Below are 20,363 nucleotides of genomic sequence, written 5' to 3' on the forward strand. Positions count from 1 at the left end.
CGTGTCTCCTTTGCAGATAGGGGTTTCAACTCCCCAGTTCTGGTTTGCTTCTACCAGCCGTGGGCAAACTACGGCCCGTTTGAAATGAATAAAACTAAAAAAAAAAGACCGTACCCTTTTATGTAATGATGTTTACTTTGAATTTATATTAGTTCACACAAACACTCCATCCATGCTTTTGTTCCGGCCCTCCGGTCCAGTTTAAGAACCCATTGTGGCCCTCGAGTCAAAAAGTTGGCCCACCTCTGTTAGACTCTAGAATTCAAAGAAGACTCAGAGACTGCTACCCCTGCCACATTCCACCCAGCTCCCTGCAAACATGTGGCCTAAATGCTCAGCTCTTCACATATTTTAGGTCTTGCATTCTAATGGTTTGTCTGTGATTTATTGGCTGATATTGGATCCAAGTCTTCCCCTCCATTGAGGTTTGAACAGGCCCTTAGGATCCAGCTCTGGGGAAGGCATTTCAAGCACTGAACATTCATTTTGTGCCTGCAAGGGCCAGCAGAAGAGCCTGGTGGCTGCCTGGTAGCCCAAGACAAATACATGCAAATCCTCCCAGTCTTCAGAGTATGCTCCTAAGCAGCAGTGCTTTGTGCTTGTAGCCTCTTCATGTGTGTGTGTGTGTGAGAGAGAGGGTGTGTGTGTGTGTGTGTGTGCGTGCTCCCACATGCAATGTTCCTATCCTCTGCAATATTGCATTTTGACATTTTCCTTCCAGGTGTATACTACTTACCCCTTCAAAACTCACTTTGCACAAAATCCATGTAATATGTACTTTTGTACTGTGGTTAAAGTGGTAGGTAAACACTTTAATTGCTCCCTTAGCAGAACTGTACTTTTAAGGACTGCCAATGCTTTAACCCACCGCAGAGAATCACACAGGAACTACAGGTGCTGAGGCCACCTGCTGGGAAGGAGTTTTTAGTTCTGAGGGTTTTTTCCTGTGCCCCTTAGTCCTTCCTGCAGCCACAGATGTGACTGGTATGGCAGCCCCAGAGCCTTAGCACAAATGTGAACAGTGTGGCCAAGAGCAGGCAGGACCCCATAGGGTTGCCTCCAATCCAGGAGCCTTCAAGTCAGGAGCTGTGCCTGTTTTTCTGTAGTATTTGGAATTGCAGGTGCCTTATGACCCTTTTGGAAGGAGGGAAAGAACAACACAGGAAATGATTAATTTGGGGAGCAGGTGGAGAGGGCATAAATTGCTTTACCCAGTTAATCACAATCATTACTCCTTGCCCTTATTGGAATATGTAGTCAGAATCCTGTAAGCAGATGTGCATTTCTTGATATGGAAGGATCTCCACTCAGGGTCATGGGACCCCCAGTTCACTTGTCAGACGCAAAGGGTCAGCAAAGCCATGCTCAGCCAATAGTCATGACTCGGGGAAGCTTGTGTCCAGGACCCTGCAGTCTACCCCTTCCTGGCTCACTCTCTCCTCTCCTCTCCATTCCAAGCCTGTTTACCTACGCAAGTCTCTTGCACTCTGTTTTTCTCCCCTGTTAAAACTTCCTCTCAGCTAAACCTTGGGAAATGTTAAGGATGAGGAAGAGCTTAATGGCTTGCTCTCCTGAGGTCCTCTCGTGTGTCCAGGAGGAATGAAGCCCTTATGGAGAAACTCAGACGGCAAGACCAGAGATGAAGCGATCAGGGCTGCCTGGCTGCTCCTCAACCCGCTTGGGACACACAATGACATGAACATGGACTGAATATTTGTTTAAAACTTACGTTAGATCCTAACCCCCAAAGTGATGGTGTTAGGAGGTGGGACTTAGAGATGGTTAGGTCATGAGGGTGGAGCCCCCATTCTGGGATTAGGGTCCTTATAAGAAGAGGAAGAGAACCAGCTCTCCCACTCTGCTCTCAGCCATGAAAGGGTACAATGAGAAGACAGCCATTCGCAAACCAGATGGTCCTCCCTTGGACCCAGCCATTGTGGCACACTGATCTCAGACTTTCAGCCTCCAAAGGCATGAGGAAAAAAATCCTGTTGCTTATGAGCCACTCAGGCTGTGGTACTTTGTTATGGCAGCCCAGATTGACTGGGGCAAACACCATGTGAGTACGGCTTCATCATCATCCTTGTCCTCGGGGCCAGGACAGAGTGAGCCAGTGAGGCACCCACCTGCAGAGTCATTTTGGACCCTCACTTAGTCACAGCCCTGATTGTCATCATCAGTGAATCCTTAGCAGGCCCTAGGCCAGGGGTGGGCCAACTTTTTGACTCGAGGGCCACAATGGGTTCTTAAACTGGACCGGAGGGCCGGAACAAAAGCATGGATGGAGTGTTTGTGTGAACTAATATAAATTCAAAGTAAACATCATTACATAAAAGGGTACGGTCTTTTTTTCAATAGTTTTATTCATTTCAAACAGGCCGGATCCTGCCCGCGGGCCGTAGTTTGCCCACGGCTGCCCTAGGCCCTGTTTCAGGCCTTTATGTGTATTAATTGAATCAGAAGAGGAAATTGTGCCCAAACTACACAGCTAATGAAGTGTGGAACTTGGATTTAAACTGGCAACAATAGTTAAACAGATCTCCTAAGGTTCTTTCCCACAACTTTATTGAGATATAATTGACAAATAGAAATTGTATCTATTTAAGATCTAAAATTTGATTATTTGATATGCGTACGCATTGTGATAGGATTAGCACAATCAAGCTAAGGTTTTGGTGTTGGGAGACTGGGACCCTCAGGATATTCACTCCGTTCCTCACTCTTAGCACAAGCATATCTCTGCGAACTTCGGACTTTAGGACATCGTGCGTTGAAGCAGTCCATTGTTAAGGATGATAAGTTGGTCAATAAGGGTCTACCAGTGACTAACAGTGTGACCACAGGCAAATCAGTCAACCTCTCCAGACCCGTAAGGAAATTGAAAACTCACACACCATCCCAGCAGAAGTAAATGATAAAGGGATTGAGGAGCAAGATAACAGGAAGTATAGGAGGTTATGGACGTCAGCAAAGGTCCTGCTCCACCTATCCTTTCCTCATGCCATTTGTTGTCAACCTGTACTGGCCAAACCAGCATGCTTGTTGGTGAAAGTCAGCTGCGGGTTGGGTGGCAGGTCCGTGAAGCGCACGCAGTTTCCAGGATGTATCATTGGTGGCCAGAAGCTAATTCCTAACTTGAAGCAACTGAAAACATTACCTCAACATTTTACAGTAACAGCAGACGCAGATGCCAAGCTCTCTGGCTGAGCCAAGACATCTGTGAAATGTGGACACAATTCAATTTAAGTAATAGAGTAGGAGCAGCCTGGACTTGTGTTTCTGCACGATTCTCTGCTTAGTTCAGATGGGACCCACTACACCGCCTGACTTCTCAGCAGGCAGTTTAGCCTACAGGAGACATTCCATATTCAGTAACAAATCTCATTTCCTCTCAGCCTGGAGGAGACAGCAAAAGCCAGATGGCCCTTCAAGGCTGTTCATTATGCTCAGGGATCCCAAGATGGATGCGGCCTACTTCTGGACTTTTCCTCCGAAACCACAAGGTGGTGCTAAAGCACAGAAAATGCTTCCTGAGGTTGCAGGTGTGACCTGCTGCGAGGAGGGAAAAGGGGAGCGCAAAGGTCCATTTTCCAGGTGACGGAACAAAAAAGGAAAATACAACCAAGGCAGGGTCTCCGAAGGAAAGCTTCAGCACACAGTGAATTCCCTCTTATCCTAGTGAAGCCACAGATATTTGGGTTTCAGGAATTCGAAGCTGCAGGTAATTTTGGTCTGAAAATTTAAAGGAGCTTAAAGAACAGTTTAGTAGTCAAACTGGTTGGTAATGAAGCCAGAACGAAGCAATGGGCCAGGCAATTAATGTAATTGACCTCAGAGCTGAAAAAAACCACCATGTCTTCATTTTATATCCTTCACCTACTGTTAAGGGCTGTGTGTGTTTTCAGGTGGGATAAGCAGTGAAGGAAACCCCCCAGGAAATTTTAGGCAACTACAAGTCACTTCCCCCAAAAGCCAGGGATCAGAGAGAGAGAAAGAGGACGGCCTTCCCACTTCTTTCTAGACCTACACTGACAATAGTGTATTCATAAGTGGCTGTTGGGTACATTCTGAGTAGAAATGGGCTATAATATTAAAATACACACTGGATTTCAAAAAATGTCAACTATATTGATAACATGTTGAAATGATAACAATTTGGATCTATTGGGTAAAATAAAATATAAAAATTAATCCTCCCTGTTTCTTTTCACTTTTGATAATGGAAAGTCGTTTAAAATGTAATCGGGAGGCCAGTGAGGAAGCAGGGCCTACCAAGTCTCCCGTTTCAGGTCTTGGAACTCTGGTTAAGTTGCTGACCTATTGCTAAACAATTCACGGTTGAACAGCAAACATCCTGGATCAATGATTGTTGTGTGGACATATATGGTCTTTAGTTCCTCCTCATCATGTTGACCAAACCATTTACATTCTCACCTTGAAAGAAACCAATCCAATTTGATAATCAGCATCTTCCATTTTCATAATGGTCCTAACCAATCCCAGCTGACCCAGCCAACAACCTTCACTGACATGGAGGACCTCATGAGAACTGCTTCTTGTGGTTTTACCCTTTATAAACCCTGTCTTTCTTTGTTCCATTTGCAGCAAAATTTAGGTTGCTACCTGAACCTATGCCCCAGATTATAATCCCTCCTTTGTTCAAATAAATACTTTTTTTTTCAATCCTCACCCAAGGATATTTTTTCCATTGACTTTTAGAGAGAGTGGAAGGAGGGAGGGAGGGAGAATGAGAGAGAAAAACATCCACGTGAGAGATACACATCAATTGGTTGCTTCATGAGCATCCTGACTGGGCCGGAATGAACCTGCAACCCAAAACACACACTTTTATTTGGTTCCTAAATTTTTAAAAAATTAAATATGTGAACTTGCATTGTTTTTCTGTAGGATATTGCTGCTCTAGGAACAGGGCACAAGATAGCACTTAAGATATTGAAATACTTCAATCCCAATGGAATGATAACCCTACCCTAGTACCCCAACCCCTCCTTGTGTCCCCATGGCCTTGACTGCTCTGTCCATCAGGCCTGAAGTGCCTGTCACCCAGTCAGCACCCTCATTCCCTGTGTCCATCCCACCACTCCCAGATAGGGCCTGGACTCACAGGACAGTTGTCATTCTTGGCATCAGTGCTGGCTCCCTGCAAATGTCCCATGTCCATCTGGCACCCACTTAGTCACCAGGCCATGGTTGTTGGTGAGAAATGAGACTTTGCAGTGACTACCAGTGGACAAATATTTTGCATCTCCCCACACTTTAAAACTTGCACTCATCTCTATCACGACATGTATCAATTTGTGCTCTAATTGTATGTCATTCTTTCTGAGTAGAATATGAGCTCATGGGTAGCAGAACAACCTTTACCAGTCCTTTATTCCCTCCTCTCAGTACTGTGAGCTTATGCATGTGTACATGTTGCACATATGTCCTTTGCATATATATATTGGCTTAAGGTGAGAAATGCAAAAACTCCTAAGTGGTGTGAGGAGGCCACGTAGCAGCCCTGCAGGTGAGCCTCCCACATCAGAAAGGAGGCTGACTTCCCCCAAGACAGTGGTTGGCAAACTGCAGCTCACGAGCCACATGTGGCTCTTTGGCCCCTTGAGTGTAGCTCTTCCACAAAATACCACGTGCAGGCGTGCAGAAGTCGGTTTTCGGCCTGGGCGAGTCTATTTTGAAGAAGTGGCATTAGAAGAAGTGGGGGGTGTCAGTCGGTCAGGCGACGGGAGACTCGGCGAAGGCGGGCCGCAGGATTCATGCACGAGTTGAATGAGCCAGTCAGTCAGCAGTCTCATTGTGCAGTGGTTAGTGCTAGTCTCGTCTGCAAATCGCACGTGGTTGACAAAAGTACCTACTTGAAGCATAAAGTTATCTGTATTTTTCCAACCAGCTGCAAATCCTACAGGTATTTTTGTCATCACTTTAAGAATTGTAATTCTTTTGTGTTGGTGGCTATATTATTATAAAATGAAACATTTTTTAGGTGCCCTGTTTGAGATGGCAACAAAGAAGAAGCAAAAAAAACGGAAGACGAAAACCGTGAATTTAAAGTGGAATGTACCTACCTATATAGTCTAAGTTTAAAAATTTGGCTCTCAAAAGAAATTTCAATCGTTGTACTGTTGATATTTGGTTCTGTTGACTAATGAGTTTGCCGACCACTGTCCCAAGAGATTCCGAAGTCAGTTTCCCCTGGGGGTTAAGCTGCTTGGGAAGAACAAAGAGCAGGAAATCTCTGAAGGGTTTACACAGTGTAGAAAGTTAGGATCTAAAGTTTAACTATTTTGTCAGAAATCCACGTGGAATAAAATGACTAAGTCACTTTCATTCTGTGCTTCAAGGTCTCAATCTGATATGGTTCTTTAGACTCTGGTTAATTCTGTTTCTAATTTATAGATGTCTGTCTCTCCAAGCTCTCATTTGACTCAGAAATTCTAGGAGACAGAATAAACCAGCTTTCTCTTCTGGGATTATAGCTCTTACATAATTTTTGCAGCAATGGGCCTTGGAAATGAGGCCATTTTCATCTAGATTACTGGAAGAAGAGCTGATATTGCAGCCCTGGCTCAGCAGTAATGAATCCCTTATTGGCTTAAAAGAACAGGCATTGGATTACTTTGCACCCTGGGATAGAGCTAAACAGAAATAAGGGAATCAGACCTGTGGCCCAACACCTGTGCAGCCACAGCGAGGCTTTCCCTGAAGTGCAAGAAAAGGACTCAGTTCCAGGGCTTTCCCTCAATGCTCTAATAACAATTGCTGTGGAGGTGACAGCGTGTGGAGGGAATGGCTCGCCCATCTGACTGCATAGAGCTTATTTCCCAGACACCCAGCTGCTTCCACTAGGAGAAGAGGAGGAGGATTTTCCCCTTAGGGGCATGGGCCATAAGAGTTGGGCAAAGAAGTGTTGATTTGTAGCCCAGCCAGAGTGGCTCAGTAGTTGAGCATCAACCTATGAACCAACAGGTAACGGTTCAATTCCCAGTCAGAGGACATGCCTGGGTTGCAGGCTCAATTTCTACTAGTGGGTATGCAGGAGGCAGCTGATCAATGGTTCTCTCTCATCATTGATATTTTTGTCTCTCCCTTTCTATCTAAAATCAATAAAATATATATTTTTCAAAATATTGGTTTGTAGTCTACTGTGTTCAGAAACCATTCTGCATGTAGCTTAGTGTATAAAGCAGATATTGTCCCTACCAATTCTCAGCAAGGACCTGCCAGGAAAGCCATACATACACCCAGACTTCTCCTTTTCCTTTACCTCTCACTGATAATGCATTAAGAAGCCTATTGAGTCAACCAACCTTCTAGATCTATCATCCTCTCCTCTACCACCATCCAACTATCTGTCATCTTCTTCTGGACTTTGAATGGCCTTTTACAGCCTCCCTGCCTCCAGTCTTGCCCCTCCCTCCTACCATCTCCTTGATGTACATGTACCATCTCCTGTCAGAGGGAAATTTCTGAAATATAAATTTGACCACATCACTCCTCTGCTCAGAATTCTTTCGTGGAGTATATAATGAAAAACTTGGAGTTTCTTATGACAACAACAAAAAAAATGCCTTTCTACCTCTCAACCCAGCAATTCTGCTTCTAGCTATTTCTCCCAAGAGAAGTAAAAACATATAGTCACAAAAAGACTTGTACAGTAATAGCCACAGAAGCTTCATTTGTAATAACAACAACAACAAGGAAAAAAACACAGGAAATACCTAAATATCCACTAACAGGAGAAAAATTATCAAATTATGGTGCATTCATACTTTAAAGTACTGCTCAGCATTTTTTAATGGACTATTGAAAACACAACACTATAGATTAGACTTATCAGATTTATTAAATAAAAATACAACTCCAAGTATTTCATGGGCATACTTTTACTAAAAATTATTTGTTGTTTTTCTAAAATTCTAATTTAGCATCCTATATTTTATCTGACAAACTTAACATGGCTTAACCTCAAAAACATTATGTTAAGTAAATGAAGTCAGACACAAAAGAGTAGATCCTAAATGTTTCCATTTATATGAAGTTCACGAGAAGGCAAAATTCATTTTTGGTGATATAAATAAACAGTGATTTACCCCAGAGAGTGTGGATTGAGTGCAGGGAAGCCTAAGAAAAATTTCTGGGGTAATAGAAATGTTGGTGGGATGGTAATTACAGAAGTATATGTATTTACCAAAACTCATCAACTGCACACTTAATTTTATCTCAATTAAAAAAACCAAAACTTATCTTCCATGGATTCTCAATATGAAAACTAGTGAGTATAGCATACAAAATCCTTCCCTTTCTTTCCATTACTTATCCAGTATCTTCCCTTTATCCTGAATGAGTCCTACTGGCCAACTGAGGTGGAACTCTCAGTATTTCAGCCTCAGCTTTGGCTCTCCCCCTATACACTGAAGACTTGCTGAGATTGAGACCCACTTTCTGCTCTAGTCCACTATAGCTTGCAATCCACCTTCATTCATTTATAGCACTGTCCTCATTGCATTGTTGTCACCCTCTGTACCACACTAGACTGTAAATTCCTGGAGAGGAGGGGTCTTCATGGAGTACAATGCAAGGCACCTAGTAACTAACCATAAATGAAGGAACCAGTCACTCATTCCAACCTCTCTCCTTAATTCTCTACCTAGAAGCTTAATACTTTAATTTTAAATTTTTTTCAAATACAATATTAAACACATTCGCATATGTATAAAAGATATTCAAATGGCCAGAAGAAAATGAATGAAGGGCAAGTATCCTTCATTCCCCAGTTGCACAGTGGCCCTAGCCAGAAGCAACCACATATTTAATTCTGGATCATTCCAGAAATGTTCTATGGATAAGCAAGCATATTTTATGTGTGTTATAGTATATGTGTACTAGTATTTATATGTCCCTCCTGCTTATATAAGTGAATTGCCACTCACATTCCCTATTCATTTTATGTCCGATTCTTTGCCCCTAAGAGGTGGTCCCTGCTTACCTCATTATCCAGATTCCCCTGCTGGCTGGTTTCCAATTAGTTTGTCCATTGAGAGACAATGGAAGGGTGTTGGAGAGTCGGATGATATAGAAGTTTGGGTATCTCCTCTTTCTCTGCTTTTGCCCCATATTTCTGGTGGTAGCTGCATCTCTCCACACCTTTAGTTCCTGCATGCAGCCCCTACTCCAGGCGCCATCTTCTTCAGCCCTTCAGCTCCAGGGATGTAGCTTGGACTAGTTTTCCTGGAAACAGACTCAGATGGAGAGGTGCATGCAGATGGCTTATTGAAGTGTGCCTTGGGAGATACACCTGTAAGGGAAGGAGAAAAGCAGAATTGTCCAGGAGAAGCTAGCATGAAAGACAGTTCAGTGAGGCCTAGTTGATGCTACAGGGTGCTCTGGAGCTGGGATGGCCCTTCAGAATTGTCCCAAATTGAGACAAGGCGGCTGGGCTCTTTTATCCCTGAATCAGCTAGTCACTGGCCATAGCCACCCCCAGAAATGAGTGTAGCCTAAATGAAGCTGTTGTAGCTGAGCGCAACCCAGGGAACAGTCTGCTATGAGCCAACAACAGTTGATATTTCCAGCCACTGGGAATGGGTGCATCAGCCCTGAAAAGGAGACCTAAGTAGAGAATCACAGTTTCCAATATAGGGTGGTAGAGGCTTCCCATTGGTGCGAGTGTCCAGGTGCTCTGCCCACACCTCTGCCCAGAGTCCTTTCATTAAAGTCTCAACATTTGAACTATCTGGGGCAAATTCCATTTCCTGATGGGATCTTGACTGCTACACATACAATACCCACATGCTACACACACACACACACACACACACACACACACACACACACACCCTACACTTTCATTTAATATGTCTTAAGTAAGGGGGCGGGGAGAATGGGAGATATCTGTAATACTATCAACAACAAAATATATTAAAAACTATGTCTTGAAACACAGTCCATATCAATACACTCAGTCTATCCTTGTCTTCAATGGCTGTGCAGTAATTCCTTATATCAATATAGTATAGTGCATTTAGCAAGTCCGCTTCTTAAACATAGAAGTTGTTTTCAGCTCTTCTCTTACAATCATTGCTGCGGTGATCACTGTGTGCACTTTTTAACACATCTACAAGACTAGTGTAAATTCTTAGTAGTGAAGTGGCTGGATCAAATGCTATGCATATTTTAATTCTGATATTGCTGAATTGTCTATGAATAGTTTATTCCAATGTCTGTCATCCTGAGCATATGAGAGTGGCTGTATCAAAACTTCTTCACCAAACCCGGGTTCACGCCTGTAAAGGAAGTCTGTTTGATTTGAGGGCTCCAAGGGGCATGCAGTCCTCTTACCCTTCTCTTCCACCCCCACATGCCTCTTTGCATACATACTGATTGTTGGACAGCAGAAGATCACTAAGACTATGTGTGGTTTCACCAGCCATTTTTTCAACAGTATTTTTGCTTTTCCTTCATTTAGATCTTATGATACTTGGCTGTCAGGGCTCCAATTTCAGGCATAGGAAGAATTTCCATCTGGGCTTTCTCCCCTCTGAGTTTGGGATGTCCTTAGCAATTCCATTCAGCATCTAGAGCCAGAAAACTGGAAGTTAACCTGTCATACGTAAACGCACCTTATTGTGTATCAGTAATCAGACCAGTGCCCCACATTCTGAAAACTCTCAGACACTCAGTATGTGTTTGCTGCTTGAGGATCCTTGTGATCTCACCTTGATGCCTTTTTATAGGCATTATAACATCGTAAAGGAGGAATAATCAGCTTTCAGAAAAAATTCAGCTTGATCAATCTCACCACCTCATTTCCAAATTTCCCCTTTAATGTCCTCCCATACAAACATAACATATGGATGTATTTCGTTTGTTTTGACTAGGAACATTATTATGTGAATTGCACTCTCTAAAATTAGCTCTGGAACATTCTTGGAAATGGAAGCTAAGTTATATAATGTCAGGAACACAAAATGAAGAGCCACCTGCTATTTCATCTAATATGTTATTTCATCTCATGCTTTAATCTCTTGGATTTAAAAGGAGCTCCACTTGATTTTAATAGAAGTAGATGTCATCCCGTACAACCCGATAGGCTTGTCACCTCCCATCAGACTTTGAGATACAACCTGTGAAAAACAGACTATCTGAAAGGTCCCAAGAGGTGAGAGCAGAGCTCAGGCCAGAGCTGATGACTTCCAGACACGAAGGCAGAGCAGGGCATTCTCAGGTTATTGAAGCACCTCGCTATTGGTAAGGGCTAAATGCTGCCCTTTTCCTTCCTATTATCAGGAAGACATGACTCAGGGGGGCAGATCTTGGTTGTTGCTCACTTGAGCAAAGTGCAATAGGCTGAGTTAGCACGTAGAATCTGACTGAAGTCCCAAGTGCTCATCCCAGCTCTGTGCCCTACAGCAATTCCTCAGCCACTGGAGTCCTCAGTTCTCTCCTCTGTACAATGGTGAGACCATCATCTGTGTTGCCTATGTCACATGCTTGATATGAGGATCAAATGAGATATCAGATAAGAAAGCTCTTTTATAAAAGCAGTCAGTGCTGTAGAATCAAAGGGGGTTATGACTTCCCACCTCATCCAGAGCACCTGCCACCCAACAGGCCCAACCAGAATGGCTTGCCTTAGTTTACTTAATGCAGTAGAGGTAACTCTCATAGAAACGAAGGCCAGGGGTCACCCCGTTAGTCAGACAAACATTTCAAGTTGTTTTTCCTGGACTGTGGGTGAATTTGTAACAATCTGTGCATCCTCCCCCAGGACATCCCCACACGTGTTTATCATGGATGATCAAAGTCAGGAATTTGTTTTTGGTCATGAGGCAAAACAACACTAATTGTCCCTGTATTTAAACCTCTCATGGGAACAGAAACAGTAATTTGGGGCCAAATAATCCCAGGCTCAAGTCAGTTCAACAGTTAACAATATTTTCATCATATATATGATGAAAGTCTTGTGGGGACCTTTAGAGTTCAGGAGAAAGAAAATTCACTGAAAATTCATTTAAGCCTAAGCAACCAGCCGACCGGTCAGTAGCTATGACACGCAATGACCACCAGGGGGCAGACGTTCAATGCAGGAGCTACTGAGCTGTGGTGACTTGGCAGTTGTGTTTCTTGGGTGATGCACCTGGAACCAGAGAGGAGGGAGCCCGATTCCAGGGTGGGTCACCCGAGAACTTCCCTCTCGCAATCCGGGACTTCTCGGGGGATGTCGGAGAGTAGGTTTCAGCGCGATCCCCGCAGGCCAGGCTGAGGGACCCCACCAGTGCATGAATCTGTGCACCGGGCCTCTAGTATAAGAATAAAATGCCTTAGAAGTTGTCTATATTCATGGTCTCCCTTGTGTACTGACTGCTCCTCCAAACTATTTGTCAAGGTCAACAAATGATCTCCACACTGCTAAAGCCAACTGATCATTTTACCTGATTGTGGTTAAACTCCTTATTTTAAGAGGCAGCTTATTAACTGGCATCCTTCAGACAATTGACTGTAAAGCAAAATGCCCCAAAATTCTGTTCATGAAAGAGAAACTGTTTAGCACTGCTAATGTATATTGTGTATTTTACCTGTTCAATATAATAGTCCTTCTAAGAAAAAATGAGATATTCTTTCCATAAAATTAGAGCTCTCCTTTTCCTGGAATGTCCTGAGTTAAGATAATCCTACAGTGATTGCTAGAAGTTGAGGCTCTCTGAGGCTATGGGACTTCCCAGCCAGCATTACAGGATGGATATACCATTCAGTCATGACCTCCCAGGGCTGGAACCCCTGGTTCTTGGAAATTGTTTCTCATGGGGCCTTCAAAAGTTGGTGGCTGAACCTTATCTTCTGATGACATGGTCACTCTAGAGAAAATTAGATCACCGGCTGGCTCCTAAGTGGAGAGAGAGGGAGAGAGAAAGAGAGAGAGAGAGAGAGAGAGAGAGAGAGAGAGAGAGAGAGAGAGAGAGAGGAGTGAGGAAGTATTAAACTCAGGGAAGAGGGTCCCCAGCAAACTCTCTTAGTTCAAGCTTTCCCCAGCTCAGCCACAGGCACTTGGAATATCAAGAAATACCTTTTAACTCACAAAAGAAAGACTGTATTCTAATCAATATAATTTCATTATTGTGCTTTTAAAAAGCTAATTCTTAAGAAATAGGTAAGTTATAAATAATTGTTTCTATAAATATCACATCTCTATACACTAAAAGCTTGGCTTTAGTAGCAACCCTCCCAGCTAGGCCCCATATCCCAGACATGTTAGAAATCAAACCTTTCTCATTTTGTTTTTGGAAATGACATATATGTTGTTCATAGCATGAAAATTACGTTTTGCCGAAACTGGTTTGGCTCAGTGGATAGAGGGTCGGCCTGCGGACTGAAAGGTCCCAGGTTCGATTCCAGTCAAGGGCATGTACCTGGGTTGCGGGCATATCCCCAGTAGGAGATGTGCAGGAGGCAGCTAATCGATGTTTCTCTCTCATCGATGTTTCTAACTCTCTATCTCTCTCCCTTCATCTCTGTAAAAAATCAATAAAATATATTTTTAAAAAATTACGTTTTGAACCATACAACAAGGATCATAATCCCCATTTCATAGGGCTATTAGTAGGGATAAATAAGATAATGTGCTTGGATTTAAAAATTCCATTAATGACTGATGAGATCATCATTAATAATTTTAAAAAAAATTTTGAGAGTACATTTATTAAAGCTGGGGACAGTTAAACAAGGAAGGGCTTCTATCTAGGACAGAAGAAGCAACAGGAGAGAGCCTTGGCGGGGCTGCTGACAGCTCACTGGAAAGTCAGAGAAAAGAGGGCTTTGGAGATAGATTAGGGGGTTAGCCCAGGACAAGTTGCCGCTGCCTATTGCTCCCTTGGTTGCAAGTCTTGTGGGGACCTTTAGTGTTTAGGAGAAAGAAAATTCACTGGGAAAGGAGATTTGAATAGTCATGCCCCAACGACGACCTGCCAGTAATCTTGAAAAGGATTCTGTCCCTTTTTCCTCAAAAGGATTCTGTAGGATTGACATATTAGATTTTAGGAAGGCAATGGTCAAAATAACTTAGCAAACTGACTTTTGCAGATACTGATGTCCAACCATCAAATTCTGGAAACCGAAGTAGTTAGCAGGTAATTTCTGTGTTTACATTCAAGGGAGGTGTCACTGTACATAATTTTGAAGTGGGGAGGGGGACTGGCTAAAAAGAGAAAAAGCAACCAAACTGATATAAAACAAACAAAAAATATTTTATTGTGCATTAAAATTCATTCCCTAGACAATGGATAATGCACGCATTGGATGACATTAGTAGACATAGAAAAGAGGCATTTGGACAATTATCAACATTGACGAATGTGGGGACGCCATAAACATTAAGCTTTATCAGGTTATTGGACTTCCTGAATATAACATTGGCTAAAAGGAACTTACAACACAAAAACATTTAGTTTAATTTTTTTTAAATGTCACTCATTTTATCTACCAACCTCGACAGTAACTAAAAAATGAGGTACAGAAATCTGAGTATGGAGCGGAAGTCCAAGGCACTTTGGAGCCCCATTATTTCCTTATTGAGTAGGATTAACTCAGTTATGAAACTCCCCATACCCCAGGTTTACTGCATAGAAAAGCACTATTTACCCACCTCAATGAGGTGTTGTGGGGATTCATGCTTATAAAGTGCTTCAGGTGCCTTAGAAGAAAGGCAACATAGAAGTATGAAATAAGCTTACATATGTATTTCAAAAGAAATGAAAAAAACAAAAACAATTTTGGCACAATGGGAAGAGTGCCTCCTATTTAAAGAATCACACTTGGCTATTGATAAAAACTTATCACCTCAATGGTTTCTTGTTTGTTTGTTTTAGTTGAGAGAATAAATGTTTCTGTGTTGCCAGTTTTACAACAGTCATTCTCAACCCCGGCTGTGTTATCAGAATCACATTAAAAATATAGATCCTTGGCCCACAGCCTAGACCTACAGAATTAAAGTCTCTCAGTGTGGTATTTTTTTTTAAAGGACCTATAGAAGAATTGGATGCATACAAAAGTTTTAAAAACATTTATTTAGAAAAATGTCAATGCATTAAACATTTATTTTCTTCCAGAACATTTTTCTTAAGAATGAATGAAGTTGAATCAGGGTATCAACTTCTTATTGCCTTTTCCCCTTCCCATGTCCCACACAGACTTAGAACATCACACACACACACACACACACACACACACACTCACTCACACACACAAACACACTTTTTAGTTCTGCCCTTGAATTAAAATGTGATAGTGGTAAAATCTGATAATAGCAAATAAACCAAGAAGATATGCAAGGACTTGCAATTCGTCCTCACTGTGCCCGAAGCAAATGGATGTTTCCCATTTGCCAGAACGGAATGGTTTAAATATGCATTTCCAATTTGGAAATAAGTAAAATCAGCACTTCCTGGGAAACATCAGCTGAATGGATGCTGACAGACAAAAGTAAGAGAGGTTATAGCGGCCAACCATGAAGAAAGGCTATAGTGACTACTCCTCCATTTGGAGATCGCCTGCATCTCAGCAAACACCTTATGCTTGATGGGTGCTTCATCAAGGTAAATAGAACAGAATGATTAGAACCGGTGACTGTAATTTAAAATGCCTTTAAAAAAAAAAAAAAAAAAAAAAAGATCAGTTTGCTCCACTGCAATTCTTAATCCTTAGTAACTACTTTCATTCCTTGACTGGCTCAAAGTCTTCTATTCACTAGCTCATCTAATGTAGAGAAGAGTCCATAGCGGCAAGCACACATATCTCATCATGCCGCCTGCAGGTCTAAAACAGAAGAGCCCCCTCTGGGTGCCTTGCAATGGAACGAATGGAGTCTGCAGAGAAATTATTTCTCTACACACAGAACGTCTTCTGAGGCTGGCCAAAATTTTTACAATGTCAAGAACTCGTGAATCATAGCAACACAGAATAGTCCCACTTCTTGGGAAAAGAGAAATGAGGGGAAAACATACAGGAGATAGAGGCTGCATAGAGAATAGGATATGTTTAAAAAAATCAGTCAGCGTCAGCCACCGTGTAATTTTTCTCTGAAAAAACAGTCTCATACTGCCTTCCAATATTGCTCTAAACATTAGAGGCAACTTTGTACACAAAGGCTGCTGGAGCTGGCTTGGGGAGTTGCTTTTTGCGTGTTTCCCAGGGGGACAAGGATGCCAGCAGCAGAATAAAACCTCCCAGCAGGACGCAGAAGCCACTGAAAAAAAATGCAATGTCATAGGTCTGGGTCCAGTCATAAAACCAACCTGGAGAGAGAGAGGAAGAAAAAAGTGAGTTTGATATAAGTAGTATGAATATGAAGCCCATACTCTAACTTCATCAATTTTATACAGTTAATATTAGAATATATATTCCATCTACTCAAAGCAGATGGCCTGCTGGGAATTAGAAAAGGAGAATTTCTCAAAATTTGGACAAGAATAAACAGGCAGTTTGGTTTCCTCCCAAATAAAGAATAAACAAATCCCTGAGCGAGAACATTGGCTTTGCAACTATAGCAAAGTGATTTTTTTTGTGGTTAATCCTCGTCCGAAGATATTTTTCCATTGATTTTTAGAGCGAGTGAGAAGGAGAGATATCGGTGTGAGAGAAACACATCAATTGGTTGCCTCCCACAAGCACTGTACCAGGGATTGAGCCTGCAATGGAGGTACGTGCCCTTGTTGGGACTTGAACCCGGGACCCTCCATTCCGCAGGCCGATGCTCTATCCACTGAGCCAAACCGGCTAGGGCAGCAGAGTGATTTTGAATAAATCATTATCATGACACTTCCCATGCAGATTTATTTTGGGCAAATCTGTGCTATTATTACAATCCGAAATTCTATATCCTGGGAAGTCACAAAGGAGAACAGTAAAATGGGTGACTTTAAGATAAATATCTTACCAACAATTGGTGGTCCAAGGCTATTTCCAAGTCCAGCAAAGAACATTAATATCCCATAGGCGTGGGCTAATTTTTCAATCCCCACAGTCTTTGTGGTCACATACGGGAAGATGGACCAATTACCAGTGAGAAACCCTAGGATCCCAGAAAGTATGGCCAACATGACATAACTTTTGGCAAATGGAATTGCACACAAGGCCAGGCCCATGAGTATTAAGGTAGCTATGTAAAGATATAAGGTATTAATCCACTTGAAGTCAGCCAGTATCCCTAACAGGAGTTTGCCAACTGCTGTCATAATGCCAATAATGGAAATAAGAGGCACGATAAACTCTTCTTCTTTCACATTTGAACTTCTTGCTACATCTTCCATAAGTAATGAAGGCGGAAAGCCTCCGACGTCGAAAAGAAAGATAGCGATGAAGAGTGCCGAAAACACTTTGTTTTTAAAAAGAGCCACAGTTTCTCCACAGTAGTTTTTATATAATTGCCACTTCCGCTTGGCAAGCTGTTTGCAAAAATATGTCTGTTCTGCCACCTTCTTTTTGTAGGTTTCCGTCTCTTTTGTGTGTGCCGTGCTTGCTGGGTTCTGACGAAGGAGGCTGTCCTGCTTCCAGTCACCATTGGCCAGCGTGCTCCTGCAGGTCTCCTCGCCTCCGTAGCTCTTTTCAAGGATGTTTATGCTTTCTTCTAGGTTCTTTTCTTTTTCGTTGTAAATGGAGTATCTGTCTGGTACATTTTCCAGAGCTGTTTTCTCAGGCAAAGGGCAATCAGAGGACCGGAGGGGTCTCATCAGACTGCCGCAGGGTAATATATTTAAAGCTAAAGCACCCACAATCAGCAGGCACCCGTCCAGTCCATAGAACTCAATCAGCAGCTTCTGCAGAGCAGCATATATAAAAAGTCCAACACTTGAACCTGAAAAGGAAACGGAACTGTTCAATCTTAATCTCTTATAATGTGGGGCTCTCGGGACAAGTATGATCGGGACCGCAGTGCCATTTCTTTTTTCCCACTGGCACTCGGGCGTGCCATCATATGAAAAATCACAGCAAGAATATGAAAGGTGATGATAACAACAATAACAGTAATACTGATAGAATATTTATTTTAAGAAATTGCATTTGTAGTTCAGACAGTGTTCAACACTGCACATTGCATGATCTTGTTGAATCCTGATGATGATCATATTGTATAGATCCTATTATTATTCCCAACCTGTACCTGAGGTGACTGAAGGCTAGAAAGGTTGAGAAATTTGCCGCAGGCCACTGAGCTGTAAATGGCATAAGTAGGAGGCACACTCAATCATTCTGACTCCTGGAGCCCATATTCTTAACAAATACCTTAAGCAACTACTTTTTCTGCACTTATTATGTGCCAGGCTCTGTGCTATATATTTATTCCCTTTGAACAAGTAAATATTCGTATTTAATTTTTGAGCTGAAGAATTTTAGTAAAATTATTTTAATTTTTATGGGATATTTGTCATGGTGTGATAGTTCAAATCCATTGCTAAATCACCAGAATATAATGATTCACATTACTAAACTATGAAAAGAGTAAAGTGGAATTTGATAGGGTATTGAAATCACAAAGTATGCCTAGTAAATTTTCCTGGATTTTCTGGGTGTGTTTTTTTAAGCATAGATCACACTAAACATACTGGAACCTCATGTTACATCAGCCGAATTAATTAGCGGTGTTCTGATTTCAACTTTTTAAAAAATTGAGTATTTTAAAATTTAAATATCATTGAAAAATGTCACCTAAAAAAGCAGGAGAGTAATAAATAGAACTGTTTAAAAATAGGTAAATAGGTGGATCGTACTTTTTTTATATATATATTTTATTGATTTTTTATAGAGAGGAAGGGAGAGAGATAGAGAGCTAGAAACATCCATCAGCTGCCCCCTGCACACCTCCCATTGGGGATGTGCCCGCAACCAAGGCACATGCCCTTGACCGGAATCGAACCCAGGACCCCCCAGTCTGCAGGCTCCATCCAAACTGGCTACGGGGGTGGATCATACTTTTAAAATGATCTATACCAAATTACTTCGTAACCCCAACAGGATGTCATGCTTGCAGCAAAAACCCACCTTATCAAAAATTCTTACAAATAATCAAATGACTCTCAGACTTGTAAAGAAGCATTTTCTCTGGGACCATAGTTGTCCCTCTCTAACATTTTAGAAGTTAACTTTTTAATGCCCTCCCTAAAAACTCTTTGCATTAAAATGTTAGTAGTTCATATTGATGTAATGGCAGCTACAATAATGTCATTTTGTGGTTAGTAAGATAGTATCTTCTTTGCTGACTATTGAAAGATAATAAGTAGACAAATTTAATCCTTCCCTTATCTTTTTAAAAGTGACACATACTCCCAAAGTTAAAAGCACTTCAGAAAACAAACCGAAAGAATGGAAAATAGCACTATTTCATGTACTTCTGTACTGCAGTAACCTCCATTCACTGTTAATTCACATTTTTGCCTAATACCATATCTCTGTATAGATCCTAACAGAGTGCCCTAACATTAGATACCTACAAATACTCTTGGCATTCTGCAAGTTCTGTGTTTTGACCTTAAATTGAAAAAATAAGCAACTTCTCCATTGCTCATCAACTAAGTTTAGCCCTCAACATCATGAAATATAAGAAAGACATTTAAATTAATTCAACAAAAATATATAGAATACATATGATGTGCTAAGTATATGATAGGACAGCACAATCAAATTATACACTGACTAGACAGTAGTTTCCCCAGCCTACATCTCACAAGAATGCAGCCAAAGCTTAGAAAGATGCAGGAATCCTTTCAGGGCAATAAAGAGTAATTCAGAGCTTTCTTGTGGAACTGTGGAACTGAAAACTATAATTTTTAATTTTCAAAAAGAAAACCCTAATTTAAAAATCCTCAGTGTAAATGGTGAAGTGAAATAAAGGATGAATTATGCTTCCATGCATGTCTAAGTTATATATTATCACAAAGAGGGAAAATAGTAATTGATGTTCAGTTACTGAAACAGTAATAGAGACACTCATGCTTTGATTAACTATTAACACCAGGGACCAATAATCTTTTTCTATAAAGGTCCAGAGAATACATGTTTAAGCCATAGAGGGCCATACAATCTGTGTTGTAAATGCTCCACTCTGCCACTGAAGCAAGAAAGGGGCCAGAGAAGGTTTGTAAAGGAATGAGCATGGTTGTGTTCCAATACAACTTTATTTATGAGCACTGAAATTTGAATTTCACATCATTTTCCCCTGCCATAAAAATATCTTCTTATGATTTTTAAAAACTACACTAAAAAGCAAAAATCATTCTTAGCTTGTAAGCTGTCCAAATACAGGCAGTACACCAGACTTGGGCCATGGGCATTAGTTTACCAACCCCTACGGGGCA

The 20,363-nt window shown here is 41.6% G+C and overlaps 1 protein-coding gene across 1 annotated transcript in view; it reads right to left on the bottom strand.

Annotated features, from left to right (window-relative positions):
• Positions 1–14,242: 14,242 nt before the first annotated feature.
• Positions 14,243–20,363, bottom strand: part of SLC16A9 (solute carrier family 16 member 9) — a 64,306-nt gene continuing 58,185 nt past the window's right edge. The window contains exons 5-6 of the mRNA XM_036336806.1: positions 16,949–17,866; positions 14,243–16,307 (exon numbers count right to left, since the gene is read on the bottom strand). Coding sequence (XP_036192699.1) covers positions 16,129–16,307; positions 16,949–17,866 — 1,097 coding nt within the window. The 3' untranslated portion in view covers positions 14,243–16,128. The remainder of the gene's footprint in view (positions 16,308–16,948; positions 17,867–20,363) is intronic.

Source organism: Myotis myotis, unplaced genomic scaffold, assembly GCF_014108235.1.
Source record: "Myotis myotis isolate mMyoMyo1 unplaced genomic scaffold, mMyoMyo1.p scaffold_m19_p_15, whole genome shotgun sequence".
Taxonomy (NCBI): Eukaryota; Metazoa; Chordata; class Mammalia; order Chiroptera; family Vespertilionidae; genus Myotis; species Myotis myotis.